Consider the following 12,870-nt stretch of genomic DNA (forward strand, 5'->3'; position numbering starts at 1 on the left):
CATCATCATTCGTCGGCCTCCCAACTTGTTCCGTCCTGACTACTCCGTGGTTCCTCCCATGATGGCTCGTGGCTCGTTCCGTCTTTCCTCGTGGCTTCTCCCATCATTTATTCCTGATTTGAAGCTTTCGTGCCTGCAAGGATTCATACTCTTTGGAGGTTTTTTTCTGGTAAAGTCACGTAGGTAAAAAAATCAATGATATAAAATAAATGAAAGTTATTTTCATTTATTTTATTTTATGAAATAAATGAAAGTTATTTTCATTAATTTTATTATTATTATGAAAAATAACATAAATGACAATAGCTTTCATTTATTTTATTTTAATTTTAAAAATTACCTACGTGACTTTACCGGAAAAAAAGAGTATTCTATACTCTTTGGTTCTATTGGATAAAGTCACGTAGGTAAAAAATAAAATAACAAAAATCACGACGTTTCGACCACAACACAAGTGGCCTTCATCAGGTGAAGGGACCAACCTGTCCGGAGGACAGCGTTGGAGTGAAAAAAGTCAAGCGCAGGTCGCCTCCTTTAAGCTGTGAGTGGGTAAACAGAAAAGACGCCTTGACAAAGGAATTAGCATAAAATGTAAAGCTGTGCAAGCTCGCTTTGATTCTATTTGCGAGCTTGCACAGCTTTAGATTGTATGCTAATTCCTTTGTCAAGGCGTCTTTTCTGTTTACCCACTCACAGCTTAAAGGAGGCGACCTGCGCTTGACTTTTTTCACTCCAACGCTGTCCTCCGGACAGGTTAGCCCCTTCACCTGATGAAGGCCACTTGTGTTGTGGTCGAAACGTCGTGATTTTTGTTATTTTATTTTTTACCTACGTGACTTTACCCAATAGAACCAAAGTGTATGGATCCTTGCAGTCACGAAAGCTTTAAATCTAGAAAAGAGTATTCTCCCATCATCTCGTGGCTCTTCGCAACATCTCCCGTGGCTCCTGCAATCCATCTCGTGGTTTCCCTCCCAACTATACTTTGGCTCCTCCCATCGTCTGATGCCCCCTCCCATGCCTCAGTGGCCCCTCCCACGATCACGTGGCTCCTCCCATTATCCCATGGCTCCTCCCGATATCTCTCGTGGGCCCCTCCCATGATGGTCTCGCGGCTCCTCCCATCACTTCTCGGCGCTGGCGTCCTTTTTATTTGCTCGCTTCTGAATGGTCGCGGTCGCGCTCGAACGGACAAATCGGCTGCTCGCACATAAACGGACGCGTCGGCTCGCGCGCTCGGGCCAATCGGCGCACGCGACACGAGACGCCTGGGGAAGTGGGGGGGGGTTGGCGGCGTTGGTGGCGGCGGCGGCGGCTCCACGGTGTCCGGCGGCGCAGAGCGCGCGGGGTGGTGACGCGGGCTCCCCATCACCGAAGTCACCGAGTCGGCGAACGGAGAGGGAGAGCGAGCTGCGTGCTCCGCCTTCTCCACAGAGGCCGCCGCAGCAGCAGCCGCCGCAGCCGCAGCCGCCGCCGCGATGGAGGACGAGAAGGAGCGGCAGAGGCTCCTACAAGCCGGGAAGGCGCGGGTGAGGAGGGGGACGCGTACACAAACGGGGACGCATTCGGACGGCGACGCGAGTGTGCGGGCGTGAAAAAAAAAAGTCGTCGGCGCTAAGCGTGAGAGAGGGTGAAAAGTGTTGTGGGAGGGACGGCGCACGACGTCGGGAGGGCGCCCAGGAGAGGTGAGTGATGATGGTGAGGGGTGAGCGGTGACGAAGTGAGTGGTTAGGAGAGGTGATGAGTGCAAGTGACGTGAGCGGTGAGTCGTGATGGAGAGTGATACGCTGCGGGTGTGTGTGGAGGTGAGGGGAGAGTGAGGTGGTGAGTTTATAATGATGCTGGTGAAGTTACTGTTCGTGGTGAGAGGTGATGGGTGAGGATGAGTAGCGATGTGAAGTTTGGGCGAGTGTGTGTCCAATGCCTGTCAAATTGCCCGGCCTGTGTGTGTGTGTCAGTCATTGTGTTTCGATTCGTGTGCAGCAATGTTTCAATTGCATTTGTGTGTGTGTTGTCATTGTGCGTTCTCGTTTGTGGAATGTGTGTTTGGCTGTCGACGCAGTGGACAACACAGTTGGTGCGTCTGCCTGTCATCTTAGTTCTTTCACCCGTAAGACCTAGGCCTTTCCCTTCGACACTTTTACGTGGCCTCAAAGCGCACCTAGCCTGGCACACAATCGCTGTGGTTACGTCACCCGTCGCTTAGTGGTGAAAGGCAGCTGCTGTTGTGTCACAGACGGACAGTGTGCGTTGGTTATGCATGGTCAGTGTGTCAGTGTATGCGTGTGTATGTGTGTGTCAGTGCATGTGTCAGTGCGTGTGTGTGTCTCCCCCCAAACTACCTGTAAGTGATGAGGCAGTGGTGAAGAAGTTTCCGTACCTTGGCAGTGTGCTCATGACCAGCTCCGGTTTTGCAGCAGAGGTGCTCACTCCGAATGCGTAGAGCGGCATTATCTTTTATTTAATAATCTGCGTAACGCTGTATAGAGGCGACCTGGCCTGTCCGCTCCACACGAAGTTCCGGGTCTTCTCGGCCTCCCTTCTCTACGGTTGCGAAATGTGGACCCCTCTGAAGGAACATCTGCGGCACCGGTTTATAACATTCAGGCTGGCCTGCCGACGATCCGTTCTGGTTTTAATCATGATAGATTGTGTGAGGAGCTCACCGATCCTTGAAAGATCTGTGCGCAGTCCCATCAATGATCTCCTCCGGCAAGCTAGGCTGCGTTGGCTGGGTCATTTAGCCCATATGCCCAAGCAGCTTCAGTTTGGCAGGATAGATTGGGCTTAACGGGTGCGGCACGGGCTACAGAAGAAGATATGGACGGATGTGGCACAGAAGGATGTGGAGCTAGTTGGACTTGCCGATGATTGGTAGCAGCAGTGTCAAGATCGGCCTCTGTGGAGGAGGTTCGTGAAGGAACACTACTGGTGAGTTGGAAGCAGTCGCCCTCCGGCAACAACAACGGAGGGTCGAGGAGCGGTCCTCGCAGCAGCGAGCAGAGTGCCAGGCGGCTAAAACGCAGAAAGTTGGCACGGTGGAGAGTCCCGTCGGTGCATCTGCTAGTGACATTAGCCAGTCATTTCAGTCAGTCAACCTGACTGCCTGAGATTAATTGCCAGCGGACCTTCGACGCTTGACGTGACCTCAAAGTGCACCGAGCATGACGCAAACGCCGTGGTAAAAAAAAAAAGTTTCGTTTTAGTTTATCTTAATGGTGAACGGCGGTTGTTCTTGTGCATGGTCAGTGTGCATGATAAGTGTGTGAGTGTGCGTGTCAGTGAGGATGATCAGTTTGTATAAGTGTGTGGGACGTGTTTTGAGTGTGTTTGGTCCACTGCGAGTGCCAGTGTCTGGTGGGATGTAGGTTCGCTCTGCTCGTGGTGTCCAGAGTTCATGGCTGGGAGAGCCCACCTGGAGACCAGCGCCTGGTACCACAGTCACCTGTCAGTGTGGTTTTGGTCAGTGGTGGTGTTTCTAACAGCTGTCGGGGGTTCGGATATTATGTGAGTAGCTTTGTAGTTGTGGATTATTAGGGCTCGCCACCCAGACTGCACTGCAGTGATTGTTGCTGCCTCTACTGGCATCGCCTTCTGGTAAGGAAGCAGTTGGTGCCTTCACGCTGTGGTGCTGGGAGTGTGTATAGCCATTTGTGAGGTGGTTCTGGTGGAGTGTTTTCGTGTGGGGAAGGAGCGTATGTGGAAAGGGAGAGTATGTGAGGATCCCTCTAAGGCTGGGGAGATGCCAGTGCATCCTGTGAGGAGTAAGGATATCCCTTGGGGAGGGGGGTTATGGTCGAATGTTGGGAGGGGAGTGGTTTGAGGGTGGCCCCTCGGGCCGCAGAGGGGAGGGCGTGTGCGTGTGTTCCCGCCTCAGGCTGCAGTGCCCGCGCCTGTTGGGACTGTGTATGGCCAGGTGCCAGTCAGCTGTTTGTGTCTGTCTGCCCTTGTTGCAAGGAGTCGTCCTATGCCTATTCACTGGCTGCACAGCCATGAGTTCTTGGGTAGTGTGTTTCATTAACATGTTCATTCGACTTGTGCTGGCACATATTTCGAATGAAATTGAAATGTTAGTCGCAGAATTTGTGCCTCGTTGCAAAATCCCTGAACACGTTTTTACGACGTATTATCTTTTATTCCATTTTTCTCAATCCGGCTGGAACCAATTAGCGATGTCCAGGTAGTAATAACTAGGGGGTTGCACTCTGATTACAGTATATATAGGAATCTATTGAGAAGCAAGTGTCACTTTAATTGGTTACATTGCCAGCCAATCATAGTGCAGATGTGACTCTTTATCCACTTCAAGCCTAGCAATCCTGGAGAGCCTCATGTGCCCCGAATCAGGATTTAAACTTGCACATTGGTCAGTAGCACCTCGAGACTGGTTCAAAAACTGAAGAGAATAAAAGCATGGAAATGTATATGCAATGTATTTTGCAGTATGTATACAGCACTGCGTTTTACTCGGTGTACAATGTATGAGAACTATATCGGGTACAGTGCAGTTTGATGCATTGTGTGATTTGACATGTGCCATATTGAAGGGTTAGGTTTGGGTCATGGGCACACTGGCATTTAAACACAAATGTAGATGATCAGCTGAACCAGTTGCAATACATTAGCTTGTGGCTTAACGCCTGGGAGGCAGCAGGTGCTTGATTGGTTGGGAGTTTTTATGTTTAGCACCCATATTTAGTTTGACCTCCCATGTGACAAAGCAGCTTTCCTTTTACGTCAGATAGCTGTGTGAACTTTGATCAGGGAGTGATTGTCTCTGCAAAATTCTCCTGTTCACGTTACTAAAATCGAAATGCATTGAATTGTACATTTTTTTGCTGTGAATTATTTTGATGTTGACTTGTAAGTATCATGTTTGCATTTTTATAATCTCCTAGTGTCTTTTAAATTCAGGTTATCATTTATTGTCAGGTGTATACCAGAAGCTTATGACTGGTGATTTAACCAGGATTGTGAGTTATGTTACGTGCTTCGTCACCTGTTTATGATGATTACGTCTAATCATACCTCATTGCCATACAGTAGGGAGAAGAAATGAAGGGCAATTGAGGGAGGTGTGTGGGGAAATTATCTCCAGCCCTGTCACAGGGGTATTATACAGTATGGTGGTCAGGTGAAAGCATAAACAGCTGTGTGTCGTAGGTATAAGCTCAGTCATAAGTAGTGAAGCAGCCCTTAGGTACAAAAGAAGGAAACATTTTGCCTTGGGCAGAGTGTGAACAGTGTGAACATTCATGGGGTCACTTTTGTGTAGAGCACAGTGAGGTGAGTAGAGTGAAATTTTGGGGATTAGTTTGTTGTCCTTCCCCCGCTCCTCCAATTATCATGGCTACGTACGGTGCGAAAGGCGTTCAACATACAGTAATACAAATTAAGTGAGAAGAGTAGGCATGATAGGGCTTGCAGACACAGCGGAAGTTACAGCTGGCTTTGTGCCTATGAGCACAGGCGACAATTGACGTAGTGACATTTTGCATGATCAGAGCATGGAGGTGAGGGGCCTTGTATACATTTGCACATATGCAATGTGTACAGTGCAATGTGTCAGTCCCGTGTGACTGAAATGTTTTCTATGAAATTGATTATATGACATTGGTGTGGAACGTTTTATTCTCTCATGAGCACATTGTAATGTTCAACAAATAGTGTATAATAGATGCTGTGGGAATATTGTTTGATTCACATTTAGAATTTTGCTCGTTCAAATCTCAATTGGGGCTCAACCCTGTCCAGGGTGGAATAAAGTGAGTACGAATTTTAGGGAAGCCATGAGTGGTGGACCTCTGGAATATTGGTTTCTACAATGAGAATGTGAAATGTCTCACACTGGTTTTAGATCAGCCAAAGGAGACGCTGAATTTGTTTACAAATTCTTAACTTTCAGAATTGCTAAATGTGTTCATGAATATCTAGGTAGATGCTGTATGTAGTTATGAGTGAGAAAAAGTATTACTGCTGACAAATGTTAGGCGATGACGATAAAAAAAAAACAATTTTAGCACCACACAATCAGGTTAAATGGACTTTTCCACTTATAAACCAAAAAAATAAAGACAGTAACCTCTTGAAGGCAGTGGATGTCTGTTTAGTGGTTTGTCCTGTAAAAATATGTACTACATGGTATTTTTCTATCAAGCTTAAATTGCATGTTTTATCATGCAACTCGACACAGCGCTCACTGTTTTGCATTCTATTATTAAAATATGGTCATTTATTTTATTTCACTCATTGTAAGCATGCTTTACTTACGTTTTTTTGTCTTGATATTTATGTTTAAAACACTGTAAACATTATATTCATATTCTTAGTTCTTTCGGTAAAGTCACGTTGAAGGGAAACAACAAAATAATATATATATAAATAATATATATAAAATATATAACGTGACTTTACCGAAAGAACTAAGAATATGAATATGAAATATATATTTTATTATATGTGACTTTACCGAAAGAACTAAGAATATGAATTACTGCAGTCACAAAAGCTTTAAATCAAAACTGTAAACATTTGCCACTGCAACATTCCTTTTTTACCTTGTTACAGCATTGGTAAGTATAATATTATAGATGACTTGGAATTGTATATAACATTGTAATTTCATATATTTTATCAACATTTATTTATAGCTTGAAAATGTTAGAGCTCCCATTGAGAATGTAGATCGCCATTCCTGGGATGCTTTCACTCTATTGTGGGTGAGCACTGCGTAAGACCAGAAAAACCAGAACCTCAAATTAATTGTAAATCAAATATACTTTAGCAGTGATTTATATATAATTATGATGGCATAATATTGTTGACTCGTGTAGCTCAGTGTTTTGGTTACCTGAATGCATTGTCTGATTATTTAAAACTAGCATCACCTATAACCAGATTTACTATTGTTTTTGTTTCAAATGTTTAAGTAATAGTGGAATGTCTGAAGTAAAAAGAAAATTGTGTAAACATATTTAATTGAGGATATTGCAGCTTCAGCTTGTTAATGTTTTCATTTCATGTTTATAAAATCATCCATGTGCTCAGCTCGTGATCTGTCGTTTCTTGTTTTTTCACATTTATTTTTACAAATACACAATCACTTCTTTATGCCTCTCAAAAATATATCTTCAGCTTATGTTAAGCATTATGTTTGCTTTGTAAACTTTTCTCCACTTATATACAATAACATTTGGCAATTGTTAATTCAGCAGACTCAACATTCACCTGTAATCCCGAAGTACCACTTTATTGGAAGTCAACACCAGTTGTTGGATAGACTGTTCTCCTCTGCATTGATGTGGAATGTCCACCACTTGTTCAGGGCCACCAATGGAGATAAACCCTGTCCATCATTTTAAGCTGGAAAGATGCTTTGACTATTTTGATACAGAATTATGTTGCATGCAATATTTTTACCCACAATCTGGATCGCATATTGTAATGGCACAAAACACTGTAGAGTACTGCATACCAATCAGTATCAGTTGCATTGCCTGCAGCACTTGCCTTTGTCGATTACAGTTATGCTGAAATTAGCAGCCACCATGTAAAACGTAGAGTGAGCAAAGGCAGACAAAGAAGAGCTGCAACAGACCCTGTAGCACATGGCCAGACATGATAAGAGATGGAGGACACTGTCTGCTCACAGTCATACATAACAATGGTATAGCTTACAGCTGGCCCAGTGTATTTTGGGACAAAAGCCCAGCACAACGGCATTAATTTAATATGAACACCAGGGGCAATTTAGCTGTGGAGCTTGGCATGGACCATAGTCCTTCCATTGCAGTGATCAAGCGGTTTACACCTTGTGCTGTGAGTCTCTTAATTTGCCACCTGCAATTTGGATGGGAGATGGGGCACAGCAAGTGGGTTCCTGACCCATCTGCAGATTTCATTATCATCCCTTCATAATATGTGAAGGTTTTCTCCAGCTACTCTCATTCCATTGGCACAGGCAAAACACAAAAAAATATTCTGACCTCACATTCCAATTCAGCATCCAGCTGAAGAGTCTCGAGACTCACCTACATAAAGTCAAAATACAATGTCTTTGCTGAATTGAGTGTGGTAGCTGTAGCAGAAATTCCACATTGCTATGGTAAGCCAGCCTCTTTATAAAACACGAATTATTGACTTAACACAAAGTTGTCGTTTTATCAACCGTGGAAGGATGATGGGCTAAGCTGATTCCTGACTAGGATTGGCACTTGCAACCTATGATTGTGACTCAACAGCATCACCTGACTGGCTCGTTAATAAAGAGACGTGATACTAGTGGTGAGAATTTCAAACTAAGCTCACAAGCGGTGGCCTCCTTTGTTTGGGGAAAATAAGCACCTGCGTATTGAATTAAAACTGCTCGCTAGGCGTATTGGTGATACTTCAGTAAGTCCTCTATATAAGGAACGAAACAGTTAGACTTCTCTACAAATCTACTAGTTGGCTGTGTCAGTTGGTGGTGGGTTTTAACGACACATTCATATATTTGCGCAATATAACCAAAAAAAAACCCTCTTATGAATCTCTGTTTAGTTTAGTTCCTTCTGCTCAGTGTGTTTTATAACATGCAAATACAATTTTAAACCCAATTTTATAAGCTGTATTATTATTAAAAGTTGCAATTATAATTTGCCATGTAAAATGTCATTACTTTCAACAATGAATATCAGATGGTGGCAAGTGATTGACAACAATCACATTATTACAAGTTGTAATAACGTGGATAGGTGGACATCGGTGATGTATTCCAGAGTTAAAGCTATGGTTGTTCACAGGAGGAAGTGATGGAATTTGTGCAGCATATCATCAAGGCAATGCATCTTGCATGCGAGATGTGCATATTCATTTAATTATTTTATCTCAAAGGGTGCCCCACATCAGAGTTTTTAGGTTTGAGTGAGCACAACTTCCAATATGAAGCCTGTAGAAAGAGAAGTTGGATGGTTAAGTTTGGGATAGTCTTAGGTGCCTCGTCGGTACTGCATGGACTAACACGCATGCATTCCGGGAGCATTTTAAGGCTCTGCGTTTTGCTCGAGTCATTTAATAACATTAAGATGTTTTGTTCAAAATTGCCAATTCTCAGCTTGTATAGATGCAGCATACTTGGGAAGCTATTGAGACTTATTCAAACAGTATGTCACAGTACCTCAATATTCAGTTCTATCTCATTGTAAGAAGTAATGGCATTATTACGCACCGGTGTGTACGGGCTCACCATACATCTGCTCTCAGGTTGTTGCTTATTTAGGCTTGCTACTGCTGTGACAAGAGTGCTTGAATTACGATGGGAAGGAAGGGCGTTCAAATACCGGTCATGGCTTGCCACCGCCCGTCAACCTTCTTAGGTCCACAAAATAAGTTCAACTCTTTGGGAATTCCAAAATGGTCATCTAACTTAGAAATGGTGAATTTCCACCTGGATGAGGGTTGCCTGTGGAGATGAGCGCCCTTTCGTACGGTAAGGGATACACTTTGCCTGGCTGTTGAAGGAGCACGTGTTGTGTTTGCATGACCCCCAGCTGGCGGCGTTTCAGCAGCAGAGGAGAGAACACCAGCAGGAGGGTGGGGGCAGCGTGGAGGAGGAGGAGGAGGAGAAGGAAGGGAGTGAGCGGCCGACGACCCGGCGCAACAAAAAGCGCTCGGGGAAGGGTGGTGGCGCTGCCCCAACAGCTGAGCGCGAGGCCCGAGGCAAGCAGCCGCATGGCGCACATACCCTGCGCTCCGGGGACTCTGTCAGCCAACAGCAAACCTATGTGTTCAAGGTACGACTGCACTTCACTATCTAATCTATTTAATGGTGGATGGTTCCTTTTTCCACGGGTAGGTGGAGTTCCCCCACTTTTTATGTACTTCAGACTGGAGATGAGTGCCGCACGATTCTCGTTTCAGCAGGAAGCCACTTCTGTGAAACGTTGAGCACATTACCCAGTTTGGGAGGGTCCTGCTTGGAAGTTGGTTGCGTACAAACAGAGTCCCTGGAGACAACCCATGTATATGTAGTGTCCTCCTTCCTCCCGGCGTGTGTGTGCATGTGGTGTGCAGTGCACACACTCGGTCAGTTGCAGGAGACACCGTCTCTCTCTTTATTCTCTTGTTTACACCACCAACTCCTGCCTCCTCTCTAATAACCACCCTGCCGTACAGCCCAGACACGACCCTGTCCTCGTTACACCGACGGCGTCGACCGAGACAACCAACTCCTGTTCGTCCGAGCAGTCGGCGCTGTGTCACTACATATATATAGGGACAACAGTCACAACATCTTCCCTACACATTCCATTTAGTGCACGTATCTATCTTTGGACAGTCCACTGACCCCACCTCCAAAATGTCAGATGACTGCCATGTACCTCCACATAACCTGGATTCACATTGTAAAGGAATTGTAATTCATTTAAAATGTGGACAATGTTATTGAAGACTATTAAACTGGACACCTTAACAAAAGTGTGACTGCCGGAATTGGTTGTAGAGGCGACCCCGCACCTATGACCTAATTGGTTTCTGAACGACGGTTTCGAGTCGAGCCGTTGTAAGTCGAACCTTTATTTCCCATTGGCACAATGTTATACATTGGGGTTCTGTTTCTGGAAAACCATTAAATACCACAAAAATACCAAAATTGACCACAAAATAAATGAAAATAACCTGAACAAACATTTATTGTAACTTAACATAAACTTAACATAACTTTACAAACATTTATAAAGTAAAAACAAACACTTACATTTGAAAATTCTTAGGTACTATTCTGCATGTGTATCACATTTCCTCTTCTCAGACATAGCGAATGGCGAACATTTTTCTAAATTTTAAGAAAATTTACAAAGAAATGTAGAGCGTTGTGAATGACATGCGCAGACGCAGCGCCCAATCGACTCGGCGACGGTAGCAGTCGTTAGGCGGTTGTAGATACGAGTTTTAGTCGTTAGTGTGGAGGGTCTTAATTACTATCAGAAAGGTCGTGAAGGCAGGGGGTCGCAAATCGAGCCGTCGTAAGTCGAGGGTCACCTGTATAGATTTTCAGTTGCAAAATAAGATTTTACAGCAGCCATAATTATGTTAACAACTGGAAAACCGGCAAAGAGACAGTGAATAAACCCATTCTGCTCAAACAAAAGCAATGTAAAGGGTGTAACACTTCAAACCCCATAATGGAAACAATTACATGAAAAGGCTCTTTAAATTCCACAAACAATCCCCCATGGGTAATCTACAGTATTCTGTCTACTATCGCTGTGTTTAAATGTATTACTCTCGTCTACAAATTACTCCATGGTTTTGCGCCACCATATCTTGCATCTCTCATCTTACTACATCCCATTCCATCCTCTGCTCCCAATTTCTCCTGTCCCTCTCTGTGCCTCCCTCACCCTGTGCCCAGTCACGCTTTCGTTCTCTTGCTCCCCTTCACTAGAACCAACTCCCACTGCATATAAAACTCATCTTCATTAACCTGCTTCCATTCCTCCCTTAAAACCCATCTCTTATCCCTTGCTACTCCCAGCCCCGGCCCCCCAGCAATGACCAGGCCTTCCCAAATCCCTATCACTACCCCTACCCCAACACCTCCTTAACCACTCCCACCTGTCACACACCATCACTACACGACCACTTTTCATAACCCCGCTCTTTATTTTATCCACGATCATCTAATGTACAATTTTCTAATTTTTGTAAAGCGTCTTGGACTAATGCACTATATACATCTATCTAACGTAAGATAATATTCTCTTGATGAAATAATGAAAAAAAGGTGTTATTTGCACCATTCTTACAACACAGGAGCTATCACTAAGATGCTACGGTTATGAATTGTAAGTTTTACACACTTTTCCGTCTTGAAAACTGGTTGACAGTCGGTGACATATGCACAGTGACCGACAACTAATTCCTTGTAGATGGCCAGACACCGCAACACTGCGGGGGCCATAGTAATGAATGCTACTTTGAGGTGGGACTATATTCTCTGGTAAATACTGTGACACAAATTACATCATGAAAACCAATCTGAGTAAGTGACCTGGCACGTGATAAAAATCCAGGTTGATCAGGTGGGCTTCTGGGATTTTTTTTACAATGGAGTGAGAATGATCCATAAAATAGTGGCAGATGTTGTGCTATTAGAAGTGGTTTCCTCTGCATTTGCCACGCTTGTCTTTAAGCAAAATGCTATTCAATATACAATTGAGATGATATTTTATTCAATCAACACAAAATTCGACCGTTTAAAGTCAAAACAAATTTGTAAATAAAAATATGCTAATTCACCTCTGAAGTCTTGGCTCTCAGCTCCCGGCTTTTAAATTCCCCTCTGCACGCTGGGCTGCATAGACTCACAGAGAGCAGCTCCCAACACATGCCACGCCTTTTTGAGGTAGCCGGTGACACAGTGTTCCCACCCAGTCAATGGAGGTGAAGGACGCCATTAGAGGATGCTATGCGACTGAACCTTATGTGGCTGTCACTTTCAATTTCTTTTTCTTATTAATGGACATCTTAGAACACACAACCATGGTGTGTATCCACAAAACTATGTGATTTTGGGTTACGTGCTCACGAAAAAGAGCTCACCTTGCATGATTGTCCTGGTCTTTATAACACTTCCTTTTTGATTGGCTGGAGCTGTTGCAGCTGCTGTGCTAAACCAGTTAAAGCTCCCTGGCTGGTATGGCACACGTGACTGGATAACTTTGGCATCTTGTTTGGGTACCACATGTGCCATTTTAAGAACAGCTGCAATTTTGGTTATTGACTGTTGTCATTTGCTTTACAACATGTGTCGGCAGCATTGCAACAGCATTAACAATGCTGAACCATGCTGCTGTTATGTTGGCGATTTGCCATGGGAGAATAGAGCTA

The 12,870-nt window shown here is 44.4% G+C and overlaps 1 protein-coding gene across 7 annotated transcripts in view; it reads left to right on the top strand.

The window, feature by feature from the left end:
* The first annotated feature begins 1,271 nt into the window (after window positions 1-1,271).
* The window catches only part of AKAP9 (A-kinase anchoring protein 9), an 80,572-nt gene continuing 68,973 nt past the window's right edge, over window positions 1,272-12,870 (top strand). For 6 of the 7 annotated variants that reach the window (XM_032960591.2, XM_032960615.1, XM_032960624.2 and 3 more), the window contains exons 1-2: window positions 1,272-1,529; window positions 9,528-9,770. In XM_032960591.2, the coding sequence (XP_032816482.1) occupies window positions 1,479-1,529; window positions 9,528-9,770 (294 nt within the window). In that variant the 5' untranslated portion in view covers window positions 1,272-1,478. The remainder of the gene's footprint in view (window positions 1,530-9,527; window positions 9,771-12,870) is intronic. The other variant, XM_032960600.1, reaches the window with a different exon arrangement.

Source organism: Petromyzon marinus, chromosome 2 (assembly GCF_048934315.1).
Source record: "Petromyzon marinus isolate PM22_M1 ecotype Great Lakes invasive population chromosome 2, UKy_Petmar_22M1.pri1.0, whole genome shotgun sequence".
Lineage (NCBI taxonomy): Eukaryota > Metazoa > Chordata > Hyperoartia > Petromyzontiformes > Petromyzontidae > Petromyzon > Petromyzon marinus.